The 18,978-nt window shown below is 41.6% G+C and overlaps 2 protein-coding genes across 2 annotated transcripts; one reads left to right on the top strand and one right to left on the bottom strand.

Annotated features, from left to right (window-relative positions):
- The first annotated feature begins 7,612 nt into the window (after positions 1 to 7,612).
- On the top strand, positions 7,613 to 9,262 carry LOC120054099 (glutaredoxin-1-like). The gene is made up of 3 exons (XM_039001489.1): positions 7,613 to 7,991; positions 8,776 to 8,896; positions 9,036 to 9,262. Exons 1-2 carry the CDS (start codon positions 7,785 to 7,787, stop codon positions 8,887 to 8,889), a joined length of 321 nt encoding a protein of 106 aa, XP_038857417.1. The 5' UTR covers positions 7,613 to 7,784; the 3' UTR covers positions 8,890 to 8,896; positions 9,036 to 9,262.
- Positions 9,263 to 9,593: 331 nt separating this feature from the next.
- LOC120054090 (Rieske domain-containing protein-like) lies at positions 9,594 to 14,907 on the bottom strand. Its single transcript, XM_039001476.1, has 3 exons — positions 14,721 to 14,907; positions 10,230 to 10,264; positions 9,594 to 9,905 (listed from the first exon to the last, which is right to left on the bottom strand). Exons 1-3 carry the CDS (start codon positions 14,905 to 14,907, stop codon positions 9,594 to 9,596), a joined length of 534 nt encoding a protein of 177 aa, XP_038857404.1.
- Positions 14,908 to 18,978: the final 4,071 nt, after the last annotated feature.

The raw sequence follows: 18,978 nt of genomic DNA, 5'->3' as shown, positions 1-18,978 counted from the left end.
CGCCGCCTCTGGATGAGAATTTCCTTCTTTGCTTATGAGGGAACTCCATCAAGAGTGTTGGAAAAGCATTCCAGGTGAAGCTGGTTGAGAGAATGCCAAGAGTGTGCAAAGCTGTCATCATGGCAAAGGGTGTCTACTTTGAAAAATCTAAAATATATATATTGATTTGTTTAACAATGTTTTGGTTACTACATGATTCCATATGTGTTATATCAGTTTTGATTTCTTCACTATTATTCTACAATGTAGAAAATAGTAAAAATAAAGAAAAACCCTTGAATGAGTAGGTGTGTCCAAACTTTTGACTGGTACTGTATATTTTCCATGTCCTTGTTCAGCCACGCCTCTGAGAAACATAGGATATTGCAGTTCTTTAGATCACGTTGATAGGATAGTCTCGACCGGAGCTCATCCAATTTATTCTCCAGTGATTGCACGTTCGCCAATAGAACGGAGCGTAGGGGCTGTTTATCTACTCTCCGACTAGTCTCTTCAGGTATCCTGCACGCCGGGCTCTATAGCGCCTCCTTCTCTGAGTGTCGGGGATTTGGGCCTGGTCCGGGTTAATAAATATGTCCTTCGCCTCTGACTCATTGAAGTAGAAGTCCTCATCCAAATCAAGGTTAGTGATAGCTGTTAAGATCAGTAAAAAAAATACACAACATGGCACAATTGGTCAGGAGCCCGTAAAACGGCTGCTATTCCTTCCAGCGCCATTTCTGTGAATTTGTGGTGTTATGTTCAATAGTGTATCTGTGTAATATGGTAGTTATGAGGTTGTGGTATAACATGTTGGAATTGTTTGACACTCAATGCATGGGCAGGAAAATATTCACACGCTCATGATTGAAATCACAAACAGGGGTGAAGTATGTGGTGTACATGGCTGTGTGTGATTGTGCACAAACAAACCTATACATATCAGTGGAGGCTGGTGGGAGGAGCAATAGGAAGACGGGCTCGTTGTAATGGCTGGACTGGAATAGGTGAAATGAAGTCAAACGTGGTTTCTATGTGTTTGATGCCATTCCATTTATGATATTCCTACCATTACAATGAGCCCATCCTCCTATAGCTCCTCCCACCAGCCTCCACTGATACATATGCAGTAAGTATGTACATGTGTACCACAGGAGGTTGGTGGCACCTTAAATTGGGGAGAACGGGCTCGTGTTAATGACTGGAGCAGAATAAGTGGTATGGTATCAAATACATCAAACACATGGTTTCCAGGTATTTGATTCCATTCCATTTGCTCCGTTCCGGACATTATTATGAGCCGTTCTCCCCTCAGCAGCCTCCTGAGATGTGTACATACAGGACTAACCTAAATACATATGTACACATATCTAAAACTCGCTCAGTCATATTTGTACTGTGAATGCATGCACACACAAAGATCCATATCCGGTACATACAAAAGGACAATTTTAGACCCACATGCAGCAGCATGCATTCTCCCTAAGCCACACTATAAGGAAGTAGATACACACGTGTGCAGCTGCACACAGAATGCCAACGTGGTTATCATGTTCTCCATTAACCATGTCATCTCCCACAGCCTGTACTCTATCCCAATGAGGGACTCTATCCCAACAGACTGTTTAAAGCCTCAACCGCCTATAGGCCCAGCAGAGAGAACGAGAAAGAGTGAGAGAGTTGGAAAAAAATAGATAAAACGAGTGATTGTGAGAGTGTGTCACTGCACTAAGGGACATAGCAATTGAGGAATACATCCTGGGTTGGTGTCAGGGTGGTGGACTTCGGACCCAGTAGGGTCCTGGGGTGAGACATCGATTTCTCTACTATTATGTTTTCCTCACTCTCCCACACACAATCCCTCATACAAGCACATATTTAATCACACATAGGCATACACAATATACTTTACATACACATTTTCCCAACCAAAAGAAAAACCCTGGCTGACCAAACTTGATCTCCCACACTCTCCCATTGCCCCTATATAGTATCTCCTATAACTATATTCCCCCACCCCCTAGTCTCCATGCACGTGAGCAGACTCCAATGGGCTGCCGACCAGACAGTGTGGGATTACATAACAAGTGGAAAAACGGGAACGGGAAAAGCACTTACACTGCATTCGAGGGACTTCCTCCCCCCCTCGACCTTTTCACACACACAACAGACTAGGGTTCAAATCGTGCATGTGCTTGAGCCTGCCTGGAGTGCCAGGTGGACAGGGGTTCTATTCATCCACTAAGCCTGACAGGCTCAATCAGGCACAACTAGTGCTAAGTTTCAAATACTGTTTGAACCCTCAACCCAGGCTGGCATGGGCAATTCCATGGTAACAGTGATGCTGAGACTCAGATTTTTCACTTTAAATGGAACAGTATAGAGCCCCACAGTGGATGTGTCATAATACCCATAAAACCTAGCGGTCAAACAGGGAAATGGTTCCAATTGTTTTTCCACCATTCATCTTTCCCATAGGGGATTTTAGAAACACTTAAAATAAGGGCTGTGTTTTGTGTAGGCTTACCCTGGTGTGACATTTTGACAACTATGTAAATCTCTCTCGGACAAGGTGACTTTTATAAATATAATTAATCAATGCCTGAAAGCCAATCAGCTCTTTGTTTATTTTTTTCTTTGTAAAAATAAATTTTTTCCTCGTGCGTTTGTGGGGGGAATTAGTGGTTAGGTTTAGGGGTTAGGAGTTAGGTTTAGGGATTAGGTTAGGGTAAGGATTAGGTTTGGTGTTATGGAATATAGGATTTTGAATGGAAATAAATTTGAGGTCCCCACGAGAATAGAAGAACAAAAACGTGTGTGTGTGTGTGTGTGTGTGTGTGTGTGTGTGTGTGCGCGCGCATCTCAGTCTACAAATCTCAACAGTTGCTCCACATAGCAGTAAAACAGGTATGCCAGGTTGTAACAGAGAGGAACAGAAGAAGTCCTAATTCTTATCTAAAGGTACTAGCACAGTCTTCAGGAGAGCAGGACAACTTCACCACAAATAGCAACTTCTACAAAGCACTCTACTACAGGTGACTATCAAGGCATAACTTGTTAGATATAACCCACTGAGCACAAGATGTTCAAAGGACGTATTTTCCAAAATATGTATTTTCAACGTCTTGTGCTCAGTGGGTTATGTCTAACAAGTTGTCTTCTACTCATCAGCCTTCAATGTAGTACACAAATAACATTCTCAAACACACATTAAAATAAAGGGCATAATTAGCATATAGTCTGTATGTATGTGGGGGTGAATAAAATAATCTAGGAGATGTTTCCTGTGACAAGCAGTGGTCTTTGGTCACCAAATATAGCGTGCGCTCTGGCTAATCTGTCAGGAATGACAATGTCTGGTTCCAGTTTTACTGGCCAAAACTAACTATAGGTCCACCATAAGCGGCTAGTGGCAGGTTAATTGGGGAGGACGAGCTCATAGTAATGTCTGAAACAAAATAAATGGAATGGTATCAAACACATCAAACACCTGGTTTCCATGTGTTTGATACCATTCCATTCACTCCATTCCATAATGTGTTATTAGCCGTCCTCACCTCACTAGTCTCCTGTGAATTCCACATATGCCATGGACAGTCTAGAAGACTGTGAAATTAAACTGATTACCAGGAGTAACAAGATCGAGGAACACAGTGGGGAGCTGACTGCTCAGTAGGACACGGGATGGGTACAGTAAACAGGAGAGGGGGCAGATATGGTGTGTTAGAAGTGCTGTTTAGTATGAAAATACAAGGAGTGAGAAGAGCCTGTGCCATATGTGTGTGATGTGGTTAGTTAGCATGTCTTCTCTGTATTCCTGTCCTGACCCTTGACCCGAACCTCTGCTCATATCATCAATACAATCACCAACGTACCTGACTCTCTTCACCTCCCTTTCCCTGCCAGGCTACCACCCACTCACCATGAACCTACCACACCAGTGATAATATTCAGAGGCGTCACAGGGAAACGTGCCCCCAACGATTTGTCCTGTAAAAATAAAAACAGATTAATTTATAGATTTTGTTGTTTCTCTGTAATACTACTAGCCAGCTAGCAATTTTATGAAGTTTGCTTTAGCTAGTCCAGATAGGTTCCCAATCTCCCAACCTCATAACTAGCTACAAAGAAGCCTTTTCAGGCTATCAATCGAGTTAGAGTAGCTAGCTTGTCTAACTATCTTAGCTAGCATGTGTGCTGGCAATGTTGGTATACATTAGAAAAGTCAGCAACTACTAAATGTACTGAATAAGACTCACATTCCTTTCAATCTTTTACACGGATTTTAGCAGAGATTCAAAGAAGAATATTTAGCTTATTTAAAAAAATAACCACCAGTCAGGAGGATACAGACAGCTTTAAGAGGTATGCTTAGATATGCATAAAAGATAGAATAAAAAAAAAAAAACATAGAATCAAGCATAATGATTATGGCTCTAGGTTGCAGGAAAAAGCTGTTTCAGGTGTTTGAATGCAATATTCTCCCAAAAACCCCACAGCCATCCTTGCATATTTTTTTGCCCCTTCAGTTTTTTGGGGTGCATGACACCCCTGATAAAAATGCAGCAGTACATCTGTTGGCCTGTCGCTCAATCCCCCCCTAAAGGGAGCAGCAACTGCTGTGGCCAGTCATCAGTCAACAGTAAGCATGAAGACACACATGCACATGTGCTCTCTCTTCCCTCCCTCACCACTTTTTCTGTCTCTGTCTGTCCTTCATTCCTCTTTTGAAGTCAGTCCCCCAGGCATGTTGCTGGAGCTTATTTCCGCCATGCCAAAGTCCCAGATGTGGTGGTCAGATCAACATACCGTAAGCAAGCTGCAGCAGTTTAGTCCCAGGGGCTAGGATTGGGGATGGAGGTGGCGTGAGAGAGCGAGGTGGTAGATGGTGAAAGGAAACAGGAGTTTTTCATTGGAGTGCTATTGGCCTCAATGGCCTACCTCCTTGATCTGTGGGCAAATGTGTGCAAACTGCATAAGAAAGACCTCCTTGAAAAAGCCTGACTTGGTAAACTTGTTTAAATAAAATGGTGAATAGCATCATTAGGTATAATGTGAGCCTTCTGTGTTCTATCAACATGAACCTAGAATGCACACTGAGTTCCCTAATCTCTTGGTCAACTGTAAAGTCAAACTCTTATGCTTAGCATATTATTTTCTCAGTTGGACTGTAGGGGTGGCAGGTAGCCTAGCGTTTAAGAGCATTGGGCCAGTAACCAGGTTACCGTTTCGAATCCCTGAGCTGTTCTGCCCTTGAGCATGGCAGTTAACCCCCAACAATTACACCCTGGAAGCTGTGGACGTTGATTAAGGCTAGATATCCCCCCCTCCCATACTGAACATTTAATCTTAAATCAATGATTTACCACTAGATTTAGACAAATACAATGGACATCTGTTGCCCGAAGAGTTGTGCAAAGTTGGTTGAATATTATTCAAAATGATTCACAGCTGTAATGGATGCCAAAGGTGATTTCACCAAGTATCAACGCTGAGGTGGGAAGACACACGCAATCAAGAAATTATATATATTTTTCTTTCACTTTGAAAATGTGGATATGGTTGTGTAGATCTGTAGAATAAATAAAATAAATAAATAAATAATGTAGCAAAATGTGAGGACTGTACACTGAATAGAAATACACAAATGGAGAAGGCTACAGTACTAGAGTACTGTACTCATTTCAACAGTAAGATCGCTCCCTGGTGCATTGCTCGTGTCATGACACCTAATTCACCATCTAAACTTCACTTACTCACTCATAAAGAAAACTGCCTGACAAAAGTAATACATTTCTTCAAAACTTAACATCCTCTAAATCCTTTCTCGGTAACCTCTAATTAGTACTACTGGCCTCTAGTCCCCCATCACACACCAGTTGCGCACGTCCAGCCTCTGTCTAAAAGACGAGCACAGGAGAGATGTGTGAACTATATTCTGGGCAATTCTATGACATTTGCTGCCCTTCCTGAGCAAGTGAGACATACTGAGGTGTTCCCCTCAACGTACTGAAAAACACCAAACCCTTGTATGAAGAGGAAAATAGCCCGTCATTATATTGTTTTACATGATGGTGAGCCTGCCATGTAGACAACATGGTACCTTATCTTGTCATCTTTTGAATTGTGTGCTTTATTATCAGTCCAATGATATGTATTATAGACCTCGTTTTAGTGTTTAACACTACAGTAGAAGTTGGGTTGGACTGGACACTCCTAAGGTTCTCTCATGTTGGTTTGCAAGGGATCAGGGAAAAGAAGAGGTGGAAAGAGGCAGCCACACTGCAATACATGACATAATACATGACCCCGACAGCAATGATACATGAAGACTGCCTGTGTCGTGATGCCATTTTCCTGGAAGGGGACAGCTGTGGCCGCAGCAGGCCATGTTTCATCAGTTAATAAAATACCCTCTTGCTCGCTAGAGACACTAAATCAACAGATTATCTGTGTGTGAAAAGCACACCTATTCAATTTGAATGGACTATACACCATGTATTTGGTTACACGTGTTATTGTGTGTGGATATTTTTACATTTTAGCAGACACTCTGCTCCAGAGCGATTAGGGTTAAAGTGTCTTGCTCAAGGGTACACAGATTTTTCACCTAGTAGGCTCGGGGATTCAAACCAGTGACCTTTCAGTTACTGGCCCAGTGCGCTAAACCACCTGATACATGTAAAGACAATGCTGTATGACTTTATGACATAGGTTTCCTACTTTTGGTGTGTGAGGAGGCATAAACTGAGAGCATTTCTTTAAACAGCTCACACCAACATTCCAGGTTAACGATGTAGCTACAACTTAAGGCACAATAATATATAGGCTCAACTTTAAGTATTGATCTTTGAGGCAATATTGAAAGTGATCTGGTCAAGTCTCTGTGCAACAACCTCGTTTAACAGTACAGTGAAGGTAGTGCACAACACACAAAAAACGGGTGTGAGATTCAGTGTTGTAGTCTTAAAACTGCTTTTTGATAGTCTCTGTCTTGTCTCAGGATCGGACACCGATCTACTCGGTCTTGACTCAGTCTCGAAACAATATGTTAATTGATGTATAATCTGTGATTGCAGACTGCGGATGGCCAGGAGACATTTTGGCAAAATTGGTGTTGGAAAATAACTTTTTAGAATCCCAAAATATTTATTGGTTTGGAATTTGTCTTGGTCTCGACCCTCCCAGTCTTGGTCTAGAATCGTAGTCGAATAAGGTGGTCGAGACTAGGCCTACAACTACACTTCATCCTTTCGTTGGGTAAGGGCAGACTCAACTGGACAAAAGTGAAAATGAATAATGATGGGGGGGCTTATTTTTGTTTATTCAAATTAGTTTTATTACCCAGAACAATTAACACTTTCTTCAACAAATAGGCATAATGCGCATCTCACCACTTGCATTGTGATTTTTTTCACGCACCCCATAAAATCGAATACAATTTTGTACAACTGATTAGAAAGTGTTTTATAATACTCAGTTCTGTATGGATCTCATGTACAATTTTGACAGATTGAAATTTGAGCTGACGTGCTTTACGGGATAATGGGACAATTCTTTCTCACTACAATGCTTTTCTCATCCCTGTATTGAGATACGTTTTCTGAGTCACATCTTTTGCGCTGGCTCCACAGTGTCTTAATCTAAACAGGAAGCCTGTCCGACCCCAGTGCAGCTGTAATAAAGAGTACGGTTGGAATCTATCCTGGCTATGGTTTCGCCAACTCTCTCTCAATTTCAGTCATAAATATTTACAATCTGTTGGATTACTCTATTCATAACGCTGCGGCTCTCTAAATAGCAACATGGCTCAGGAATTCGTTACGGCCAGAATTAAAGGGGACAAAGTAGTCGTGTTTCTAAAACCGTCATGCCCATATTGCGTAATGGCAAAAGATGTTTTGTCAAAGTATGGATTCAAATCTGGACACTTGGAATTCATAGACATCACTGGACGAGATGACATGAGTGAAATCCAGGATTACCTAAATAAAATAACAGGTGATCGAACGGTAATTGAATGCATGTTTCACTTTGTTATCCAGCCATTTCTAGACTTTTACTAGCCTGTTTTTTAACTCTTGTACCAACCGACAGTTTTTCCCCCGCAGAAGGAGCCATATAAAACATTTATTTCGTATATGGCAACCCTTCAAAGTACATAAAAGTAGCCTAATTGTTATAGTGTATTCATACTTTAGTTGTAGTCTTGCCACTGTCAGTCAGTGACTCAGCAAATGAGCCATGTTCAGAATGGCGGGCAGAAGTTGCGCAATAGGGTTTTGAAGCGCGCCTAACGCCGCGTGCACACAGGTTGCATCATTACATTGCTGTACGGTAAATGTTAAGTATTCTTCGCAATTTATGTACTGCATCAGAACAAAAATAATCATGCTACACATTAGAAACTTATTCGGTGGTTGATCTATTTCTGTGTCTGATACCGCACAGAAAAGCAACGCACAAATTGGACGAATCCAAAACACTGTGCTAGTCTGCATAGTCTGGCAGATTAGTTGCAGTGGTGCGGATTGCCTCCCATTGAAATGAATGGGCATCCACTGGAAAGCATACAGTTCGACACAACCGTGTGCACAAGGCTTAAATCCATTAATTTCAATGGGTTACTGTAGCCCCCAGATTTCCCATTGAATTGTCAGCAAATCAGTACATTAGGGAAATGAAAACAATTTGATACTTTGCAATGTTGATAACATCATGATCAAATTCCTACATTAATTGAAAAACATAATATTGCTGCTGCCTAATAATCCATATGAATGTGTGTGTGTGAAGGTGCCACGGGTGTTCATCGGTAAGAAGTGTGTTGGTGGGGGCAGTGACGTTAAAGCGCTGGATAAGAGTGGGAAACTGGAGGGAATGCTGAAGTCAATCGGATCGCTGCAATGATCTTCAGGTACTGCGATGAACAACATTTCACACTATTCTGTGCAAGGCTTCTTCTTGATACTGTGACTGTGTAGGGTATCAGTTCTAGCTCACCTGTTTTTCCACACAGCCTCTCATCTCTCTGTCCTTCTCTTTTTTGGCCACAGACAGCTGTGAATATCTGCACCACCTGGAAAACCCCTTGCCTTCGGTCTGTCTGCTGAACTGAGACCAAACATTGTGTGTCATCTATAGCGCTGATGTTAGAGGAAGTTTCTTCGTTTGTCACCAGTCTATCTTCATGACTGTAGGCCTGTCTCGGTTCCTCCAGTTTACATCATTATATCACTTAACCACTATCTTTTGTATAAAATAAAAGACAAATGTTAACTAGTTCTGCTTTCGTTTTTGAAGTCGTTTGCTGTATAGACGCAGACATTACAAGTCAAACAAAACTGAAGAAATATAGGAAGACTGCACCTGTACAAAAACAGAAAATCTTCAAACACATATTTAAGTGTGTACAAGTTTGAAAACTTGGAAAAGATTAAGATTGAGCTCAGTTAGTGCCCCGGAGGATACGAAAGGATAACCCAGAGATTACGCTTTGAGCTGCTGATAGGGAAGTACTTAGTCAGTCTTGTACCTGCACCACCCGTTTACTATTCCACAGCGCTAACGAAAGACACATTTAGTATTTTCCCCAACCAAAATGTCCCAAATCCTTACACTTTCCTGCTTGTCACCTTCTCGTGTAATTTCTTAGTCTTGGGCTGGGCCTTATTCATAGTGGCCCTGTATCTCTCTGTCTGGTAGAAGTCAGAGTCAATGGTGTCCGGTGAGTCGTTAAATGTGACATACACATCCCTGTTGACCTCTGTGACCTGGTGAACTCTCTGTTTGACCCCTTTGGAGCACCAGGTGGGTTTAGGGGGTGTAGCCGAGGGGTTCACCGCCTGGTACAGCCCCTCGCCTTCTGCCAGCGTGATCTTGTACTTGTGCCACGGACACACGATGCACATCCGCCCGTCAAACTCCTGGGCACATCAGAGAAATGAATGAATGAACAAACAAACAGAAAAACACAAAAGATTGTTTAGCTATGAGAATGAGCTGTAGGAAGGAGAGAGAAGAGTGGGGCTCTTCTCAAATGTCTGTCCTAGCTCCCTTTTCAAAATGCAATGAAGAAGATCCCTCCCGTCTGACACGGTCCTCCACTGCGTTTTGATGAGGCAAGGAAAGAGGACGCAAGGAATCGAGGAGAGACAATGGAGAAAGAGCCTGGGATTCCTGGTAAAGCACAGGATTGATGAGGACAGTGTGGAACAAGTAGTAGGTCAAAGAGAAATCAGACGACTGACCTCGATATCTCCCTCCTGCAGTGGTCCACCGGTATCTGGCAAGATAAGACAGTACAACACCACTGGAATTCAGTGTCAGGGATAGATAGTATAGCCTATTCATAGACGCTAACATCTAACAACCAACATCACTATACTGAGAGCATGTCCGTTTCTAAAAGGACGTATTTGGGTGTTTATGGAGCTTGTTCATGTCTTTTGCATGCCCTGATACCACACAAAGAGCAATGAAGTGAATAGCGGCTGAGGTAAGTTTCTCAAAAACAAGCCAAATCACAAAATAGAACATGTCTGGACCCTTCTACAACATTCTATTTACATTTTTTTTTGTATTATTTAATTCAGAAATAGGAAAATTCTCCTTTAAGATCCCCGACGCTTGTTCTAAAACATTAACACACATCATTTGCGGTACGGTTTTGGAAACATAAGGAACATATCTTTTATATCACAATAAATAATCATTTAAAAAAAGGTTAAATTACAACACACTTTTATAGGGTTAGGGTTCCCACACGGCCATATTTTCTTGTTACTGCGCTTGTTTACAGAAAACAGGCGGGAGACAGAGTCGACTACCTAAACTAATTAGCTATCGCCGAACACCTGTGTGTAGGCTAAATGGAAGACGGACACCACAAACATGTTGTCACAGGAAAATACTGTTGGCTGCAAATGTTAAAACTGTATATTTTGCATTTGTGAAATAATTTTTTTGTGATATGAAAGTAGAGGGTTTCATGTTTCTAGAACCGTACTGCACCGCAATTGAGAATCGATTCATGTTTAAATGGAGTATCTGGCTGTTTTGGCTACCAGAGCCAATTCACCTCTAAACAGAACATGTAAGGTCCTTGGACTATAGTAAGGTTAAGCTCCTTTATTCCATTATTGGGCGAATCCTAATAATGACTTTATTGTGCTGCTTTTAAAGGTCAACTGATATGCTGTCCATCGTAAAACATGGGGAATGTTGGTTTGGAGGAGTGGAATTTTCTAGCCCCAATCTATTCCTTTTCCCAACCAGCGGTGTAGTTCTGCCGGAGCGCAGAGGAGCGGTGCTCCCTCACTTTCTTCAATATGAGAACACACACAGCTGGTAAAACTATTTCTGGAAAATGTATTCGGATAAATTATAAATAAATTCTATTTAATTACCACTATAATGAAAAACAATAGAATGACAAACCAAATAAATATGTATAGCAGCCTAGAGGTAGGTACATGGTGGTTTCTTCCTTGTCTTCTCTGGCAGTGGTAAGAATGATGAAGAACTATAAGCTACATGTGTGTTTAACCGATGCGAAATGGCTAGCTAGTTAGTGGGGTGCGCGCTAATAGCGTTTCAATCAGTGACGTCACTTGCTCTGAGACCTTGAAGTAGTTGTTCCCCTTGCTCTGCAAAGGCCGTGGCTTTTGTTGAGCGATGGGTAACGATGCTTCGTGGGAGGCAGTTGTTGATGTGTGCAGAGGATCCCTGGTTCGAGCCCAGGTAGGGGCGAGGAGAGGGACGGAAGCTATACTGTTACATGTGCATTGGAGGCTTGACCACTTTGGCCAATCAGAATGGCCTAAGTGGGCGACACCGTCCTGCCAAGGACACCCAAACCAGAGGGGTCACCATAAAGCCCAAGGAGCCTGACCCTCTCAAGAAGTTGCTGTACCCCTGCTTGGGATATTTAGCCTGCATGGGCTATTGGTTGAGACTAGGGTTGCACATTTTAGGGAATATTCAGAGGTGGAAACTTTCTGTGGGAAATATATGAGAATTAATATTAATACCATTTAAATGTAGATGTTTTTTGCATTGGATATATTTACCATATCATATGGAGACAGAAACAAACCTTTTAACTTATCATAAGTAGACAATTGCAAATGATTAAATCCTTCCAATAGAAATGAAAAAAAAAATGTAGTTATGAATTGAACTTTAATTAAATTAATTGACTCTTCACATGGGATGATTTCACTGAACAACAGAAGGGAATATTGAATGATCCCCAATGATCCATCGCATCTTCCAAAAACATTTTCAACATACGTCTGTAAAATGATAAAACTAAAGCTTTGGTTGTCTTCCTCTCAGGCTTCCATGTCTTCTCCCTGGACCTCCTCAATGTCCACCTCTTGAACATCAGACTCTGATGCCTCATCTTCACTGTCACTTTCCAACCTTGTTGAGGATGGCTTGTTGGCAGGCTCAAAAAGCCCCAAATTTGCCTGGATGGCAACCAATTTTTCAACCCTTGTATTGGTCAGCCTGTTGCGTGCTTTGGTGTGTGTGTTTCCAAACAAGGACCAGTTGCGCTCTGAGGCGGCTGATGTTGGTGGGATTTGGAGGATGATGGAGGCAACGGGAAAGAGCCTCAGATCCAAAGTCCCCTCCACCAGGTGGCTGATGAGATATGTTGGCACGACTGCCATATTGCATCTCCATCCCAAAGCTCTTGCTTGGAAGTGTACTTCGCCAGACTGTCAAGAACCTTGCCCTCATCCAGGCCAAGGTGGCGAGACACGGTAGTGATAACACCATAGGCCTTGTTGATCTCTGCACCAGACAGGATGCTCTTGCCAGCATACTTGGGGTCCAACATATACGCTGTGGCGTGTATGGGCTTCATGCAGAAGTCTTCACGCTTTTTGATGTATTTCAGAACTGCAGTTTCCTCTGCTTGGAGCAACAGTGAAGTGGGCAGTGCATTAAGGATTTCTTCTCTTACATCTGCAAGCAGAGTCTGAACATCAGACAGGATGGCATTGTCTCCCTCAATTCTTGCAATGGCTACTGCTATAGGTTTCAGGAGTTTCAGGCTGCTTACCACTCTCTCCCAAAATACATCATCCAGGAGTATCCTCTTGATGGAGCTCTCCATATCGGCAGACTGTGATATGGCCATTTCTTGGAGAGACTCCTTCCCCTCCAGGAGACTGTCAAACATGATGACAACACCACCCCAACGGGTGTCGCTGGGCTTCTTCAATGTGGTGCTCTAATTCTTCTCACTTTGTTTGCAGCTATAACTTGATGACCCACATACCTAATAATTTCCTTGGTTCTCTTGTAGAGTGTATCCATTGTTTTCAGTGCCATGATGTCCCTGAGGAGCAGATTCAATGCATGAGCAGCACAGCCAATGGGTGTGATGTGAGGGTAGGACTCCTCCACTTTAGACCAAGCAGCCTTCATGTTCACAGCATTGTACATCACCAGTGCAAATACCTTCTGTGGTCCAAGGTCATTGATGACTGCCTTTAGCTCATCTGCAATGTAGAGACCGGTGTGTCTGTTGTCCCTTGTTTCTGTGCTCTTGTAGAATACTGGTTGAGGGTGGAGAGGATGTAGTTAATTATTCCTTGCCCATGAACATTCGACCACCCATCAGAGATTATTGCAATACAGTCTACTGTCTCTATGATTTGCTTGACCTACACGAACTCTGTTGAACTCTGCATCCAGCAAATGAGTAGATAAAGCATGTCTGGTTGGAGGGGTGTATGCTGGGCAAAGAACATTCAGAAATCTCTTCCAATACACATTGCCTGTGAGCATCGGAGGTGAGCCAGTGGCATACACAGCTCGAGCAAGACATTCATCAGCATTTCTCTGACTACGTTCCTCCATTGAGTCAAAAAAACGAATGATTCCAGGAGGACCATGAGGTGTTGTTATCGATAAGGTGTCCGATTCATCATTTTCACCTCAAATAGAAGTAGAGGGACTTTTGTCAGAGGTTGTCTGTTGTGAGCGCTGAGGGAACTTTATGCAGAAGTTAGATCAAAACTGAATCAATGTCTTGCAAGATCACATAATGATTGCATAAGAGAACTGAATATACAGTAATACCATAGCATAGTAGGCCTATAACGTTACGGTTACACCTAAAACTCCTAATTTCGAATGATATTTTAGGATGGATAGCTGAAGAGTCACATTTTTTTCTCATGTACCAAAACTCAACAGAACGCACCACTCGGCAAGATATATGTTTGTATTGAAATAAAATGGAAGAAAGACTATTAGTTTGTTAACACCATCTGCTCTAGTTCGCTCATGAAACAGTAATTCAAGAAGATCTAAATGCATATTACCATGAAACTGATTGAGAACAACCAAATGATTGGCACGAAGATGCAGTTTGGATGTTTCACTGGTAAAATATGAAGAATTATCATTCACCATTGACAGTGATGATGGCCTATTTTGAAATTAGGTAGCCTATGCCTCACTTGGTATTTGAGGATATTAAAAATATAACATTTTCTTTAGACAACATGTGTGGGCATAGGCAGATGTTGCAATTGGAGGATGCATTTTATGCATATTCTATAATCATAGGCTCGTCAATTGGCTACATCTGTTGGTACAAACTTTGATTGAGGAAATTACGACATCATGAAGAAAATAAAATTGTCGCTCCCTCACCTAAAAAATAAATACACCACTATCCCCAACATCCATTTTGCACACACCCATGACCCGATCCTTACGGTAGCAGCGCATGTCCATGGCGTGGAGCTTGCCCTGGTGGCAGAGAACCAGCACGTCCCTCCCGCCCACCAGCTTGGTGACACGCTTGGCCTGGACAACGTCTTCTTTCCTCCCGATGAAGTGGGAGGATGGAGGTGGCGATGAAGAGGAGGATGTAGGGGATGTCTGCTCTTCCTCAGAGAACATGTTGACAACTTCCAAATGTAGATGCACTCCTGGGAGAGAGAGATAAACATTTAGTAGTTTGTGTATGTTTTAACATCAACCTGAACTAGGTTTAAACTAAGGGGGCGGCAGGTAGCCTAGTGGTTAGGGCGTTGGACTAGTAACCAAAAGGCTGCAAGATCGAATCCCTGAGCTGACAAGGTAAAAATCTGTCATTCTGCCCCTGAACAAGGCACTGTTCCTAGACCATCATTGAAAATAAGAATTTGTTCTTAACTGACTTGCCTAGTTAAATAAAGATTTTTAAAATAAAATAAATAAAGATCACTGTAATCTCACATTTTTTAAGCACAAACATGCATCTAATCTCTCGTAGACAGATTAACATATAAATGGCTAAAGTACAATTTTCGCGAGAATTTTACTTATGGGTAACCGAGATTAGCATTCATCAAGCACTCTGGCAGGCTCCACAATTTGTGTTGCATGTTAAGCCTTGTTCACGTTACCCATAAGCACGTTATGTTCTGCCGGATGTAATGCATTTCAATGACCATGTCAATGCCCCCTTGCGGTTGAAGGCTCCGGATCTCCGAGAGAGACAGACTCTCCTCCATCTTGCGTTACAAACACTACACTCAGGTTTGCCAGGGCAAGCTAAAAAAATATAGCCCAATGGCCTCTCAAAACAGCCCGCAAGGCTTGAAAACTAGGCCAAAACTTTTTTTTGTAGCAAGAGAACAGTTGGCACATTTAAACCAATAAACCCTTTTCTGCAAAGTTATTGAGCGAATTAAGAAGGAATATCGGCGTACATATTTGCATATGTTATGACGACTATCTGAATTCCTGGAAAGAGTATGATCTTTTATCTCAGCATGTATACAGATGATCCCTTCTCCCTGTTTTTGTTTGCTGGAAATGTTTATAATGGAGACTTATCAGAACAAACTGTGTAACCTAGCATTTATAGCGGCTAAGAAATGCATTGCAATTAATTGTAAGGTTGATTATCCTGTCACAATGGATGGCAGAAATGTCAAGTTATGTATCACTAGATTTAATTTATTACAAGATTAAGGGTAAACTATGCAACTTTCATAAGGTTGGGGTGCCTTATATGGAAAACCCTACTGTATTACAAAAGAGGTCTGTACTGAAAACATTAAACATTTTAGTCGAGCAGTCGCAAATAGTTAAAAAAATGTCATGGCACACAAGACACCTGTATGATTTGCACCTGTCTCAGTGGACTAATCCATTGAAGAGGCTGCGGGGATGTCACGGTCCAAGAATTTGGGGATTGTGGTTTAGATGCAAAAGGCACGTCTCTCTCCAGAATGCACTCTATCCCGCTATTTTGTGGGTATTCATTGTTTCAAAACTTAATTGTGTGCTGTCTATCAATTCCCCATTACATACATCACCAGTAGTAGCCTACATTTACCGTTAATTCCCATAATTTCTAATCTGCAATATCTGTTTGGTTATGGTAATTTCTGTTAATGCATTCAATATATTATTATAATAATTTACTGTTCATTCTCATTGTTGGAGTGGACATATGTTTTGCAGAACTCTCAACCTATAATACACTTGTGAGAAACAAGGTTTTGTTCATTTCATTACATTTATTGTATTTTGTTTGAAACGCTCCTGTCAATGTTGAGTAAGGACACGTACCTGATTACGCATATAGAAATAGGACTAGTCTACCTGGCCTGCTTGCAAATGTAGGCCTATAAATGTGCCCATCTGGGGATGTCTGAAGTGCTACAGTACAGGCAGGCTAACGTTAGTTAGCTAATTCATTTGCTAGCTATCATACAGTAGGTGTATAATTATATAGTTAAAATAAGTAGACATGCAATCACAATTGACTATAGCGCGTATAAAGCACCCGCAAGCTACCGGTGGCTGAAAGCACAATCGTTGCGGGATGAACGAGTGACAAATTTCTGGGCAAGGGCGGTCCATTTAAAAGTCATTCCTTCCTCCCTCGCCCCTTTAAAAAAAAAAATGTAAGTGTTTTTTTTATTTTTTATTAACAACAAATCAATACAGGAAGTACATGAGGGAACACAAGTATATATGGATAATATACAATGGACAATTGAGCTAGGGGGTACAATATCACATTACACAAGGACCTTAAGGGACATACATACACTTATAATTCTAACAGCTTTTTTGTTAGTAGAGTATACAGTTCAATTTCTTCTTGTAAGGTAAGAAAATGTGTTTTTTGTTTGTAAATTTACATTTGTTAATATGAAATTTGGCCAAAGGAATAATGAAACTAATTACATAAATGTTTCATCTTATTTCTATCGTAGGTGAAGAATCCAAGCAGTACATCGCTCCACAATAGTGTAAGATCTTCATAAATGTGTTAAATTATAAATCTACTGATGTCTTGCCACAGTTTTCTTACATGAATACAATGCCAAAAAAGATGCAACACTGTTTCTGAGTGGTCATTACAAAAGGAGCAATTTGAGTTGATGTTTTCCTTAAACTTCTTCATATAGTGGTTGGCAGGATAATATTTATGAATAATTTTAAAGGAAACTTCCTTTAATTTTGTTAACAAGTAGGTATGTGTGTTGCCACATCCAAACTTTTTCCCAACATCCTCCTTCACACCTTGCCCTGCAAGTGTATACTCGTCAGACGTCATGATAAGTCATTATAAGTGTCTCTTAATTTTGATGGCTGAGGGGATAGGGTGTGTCTTTTAAGTGTTTGGAATGCATCCTTAGATTGTCCTTATAGACATGCCTATTTCCAACACTTTTTCCATAAAAGATTAATACGCTAGAACTGATGCACATCAAGAAATAATGGAGATAAATAACTGGAAACTAGTTTGGGTGCACAAGAGCGCATTATATCAATTTGCTCGGTGTTTTAAACTGCATTCTAATGTTGACTTTGCTTAATTAAGAAAACGGTATCAAGCGATGTGTTTTATGTATGCTCTGTTCTTGGGTCTTGGGCTGCCCGAGTGGACATTTGAAATGGAAGTTATGGAACTCCCTTGCTTGGTTCTTTTTATGGGGGAAAAGTCCTCAATGAAACTGACATTAAATATGGAGAATGATACATTTGCCTCTGTTGGCCATCAAGTAGCCTATTGATTTATATTCCATTGTAGGCTACCATTTGATACAATACATATTGTAATGACCTGGCTAGATCATAAATGAACAAATGTCCATACCGAGGATTGAGTTTACCAATTCCCGGTTTATTAACCCAACTCAACACAGGCTACTGTTTGGCCGTAGCTCACGGCAAAAAAAAAACAAGGATAACAGTATAAAACATCCGTGACGATCTCTTGTTAAGACAAAACGTAAGAGAGAACAATGGCTAAGCATTGTCTTAAACTTGCGGTGCTCCACCCCCCTGCCAACCCCCTCCCGCTTCCTGTTCCACCCACCACAAGGATGCCCGGCACCGGAACATTCCAGGCATTCCCGTGGTTGGCAGATAGCAGGTTGACTGGCATGTCGGACCCCGCGTACACTGGGTACTGGTAAGTCCAACATAACAAACGAACAGCATAACTCATAACACACAGCTGTTTGTGCAGGTCGCGACAATATTTTGAAATGATATCACTGGAAAAAAACTGTAGATCACCTTTACTCCACACACAGAGACGCATACAAAGCTCTCCCTCGCCCTCCATTTAGCAAATCTGACCATAACTCTATCCTCCTGATTCCTGCTTACAAGCAAAAAAAAGTGCTAAGTTACAGGACTGTTTTGCTAGCACAGACAGGAATATGCTCCTGGATTCTTCCCATGACATTGAGAAGTACACCACATCAGTCACTGGCTTCATCAATAAGTGCATTGATGATGTCGTCCCCACAGTGACCCTACGTACATACCCCAACCAGAAGCCATGGATTACAGGCAACATCCGCAATGAGCTAAAGGGTAGAGCTGCCGCTTTCAAGGAGCGGGACTCTAACCGGGACGATTATAAGAAATCCCTCTATGCCCTCCGACGAACCATCAAACAGGCAAAGAGTCAATACAGGACTAAGATTGAATCCTACTACACCGGCTCGTCGGATG

The sequence above is a fragment of the Salvelinus namaycush genome, chromosome 1, assembly GCF_016432855.1.
Source record: "Salvelinus namaycush isolate Seneca chromosome 1, SaNama_1.0, whole genome shotgun sequence".
NCBI lineage: Eukaryota > Metazoa > Chordata > Actinopteri > Salmoniformes > Salmonidae > Salvelinus > Salvelinus namaycush.
This window is presented reverse-complemented; position numbering and strand designations above follow the sequence as displayed.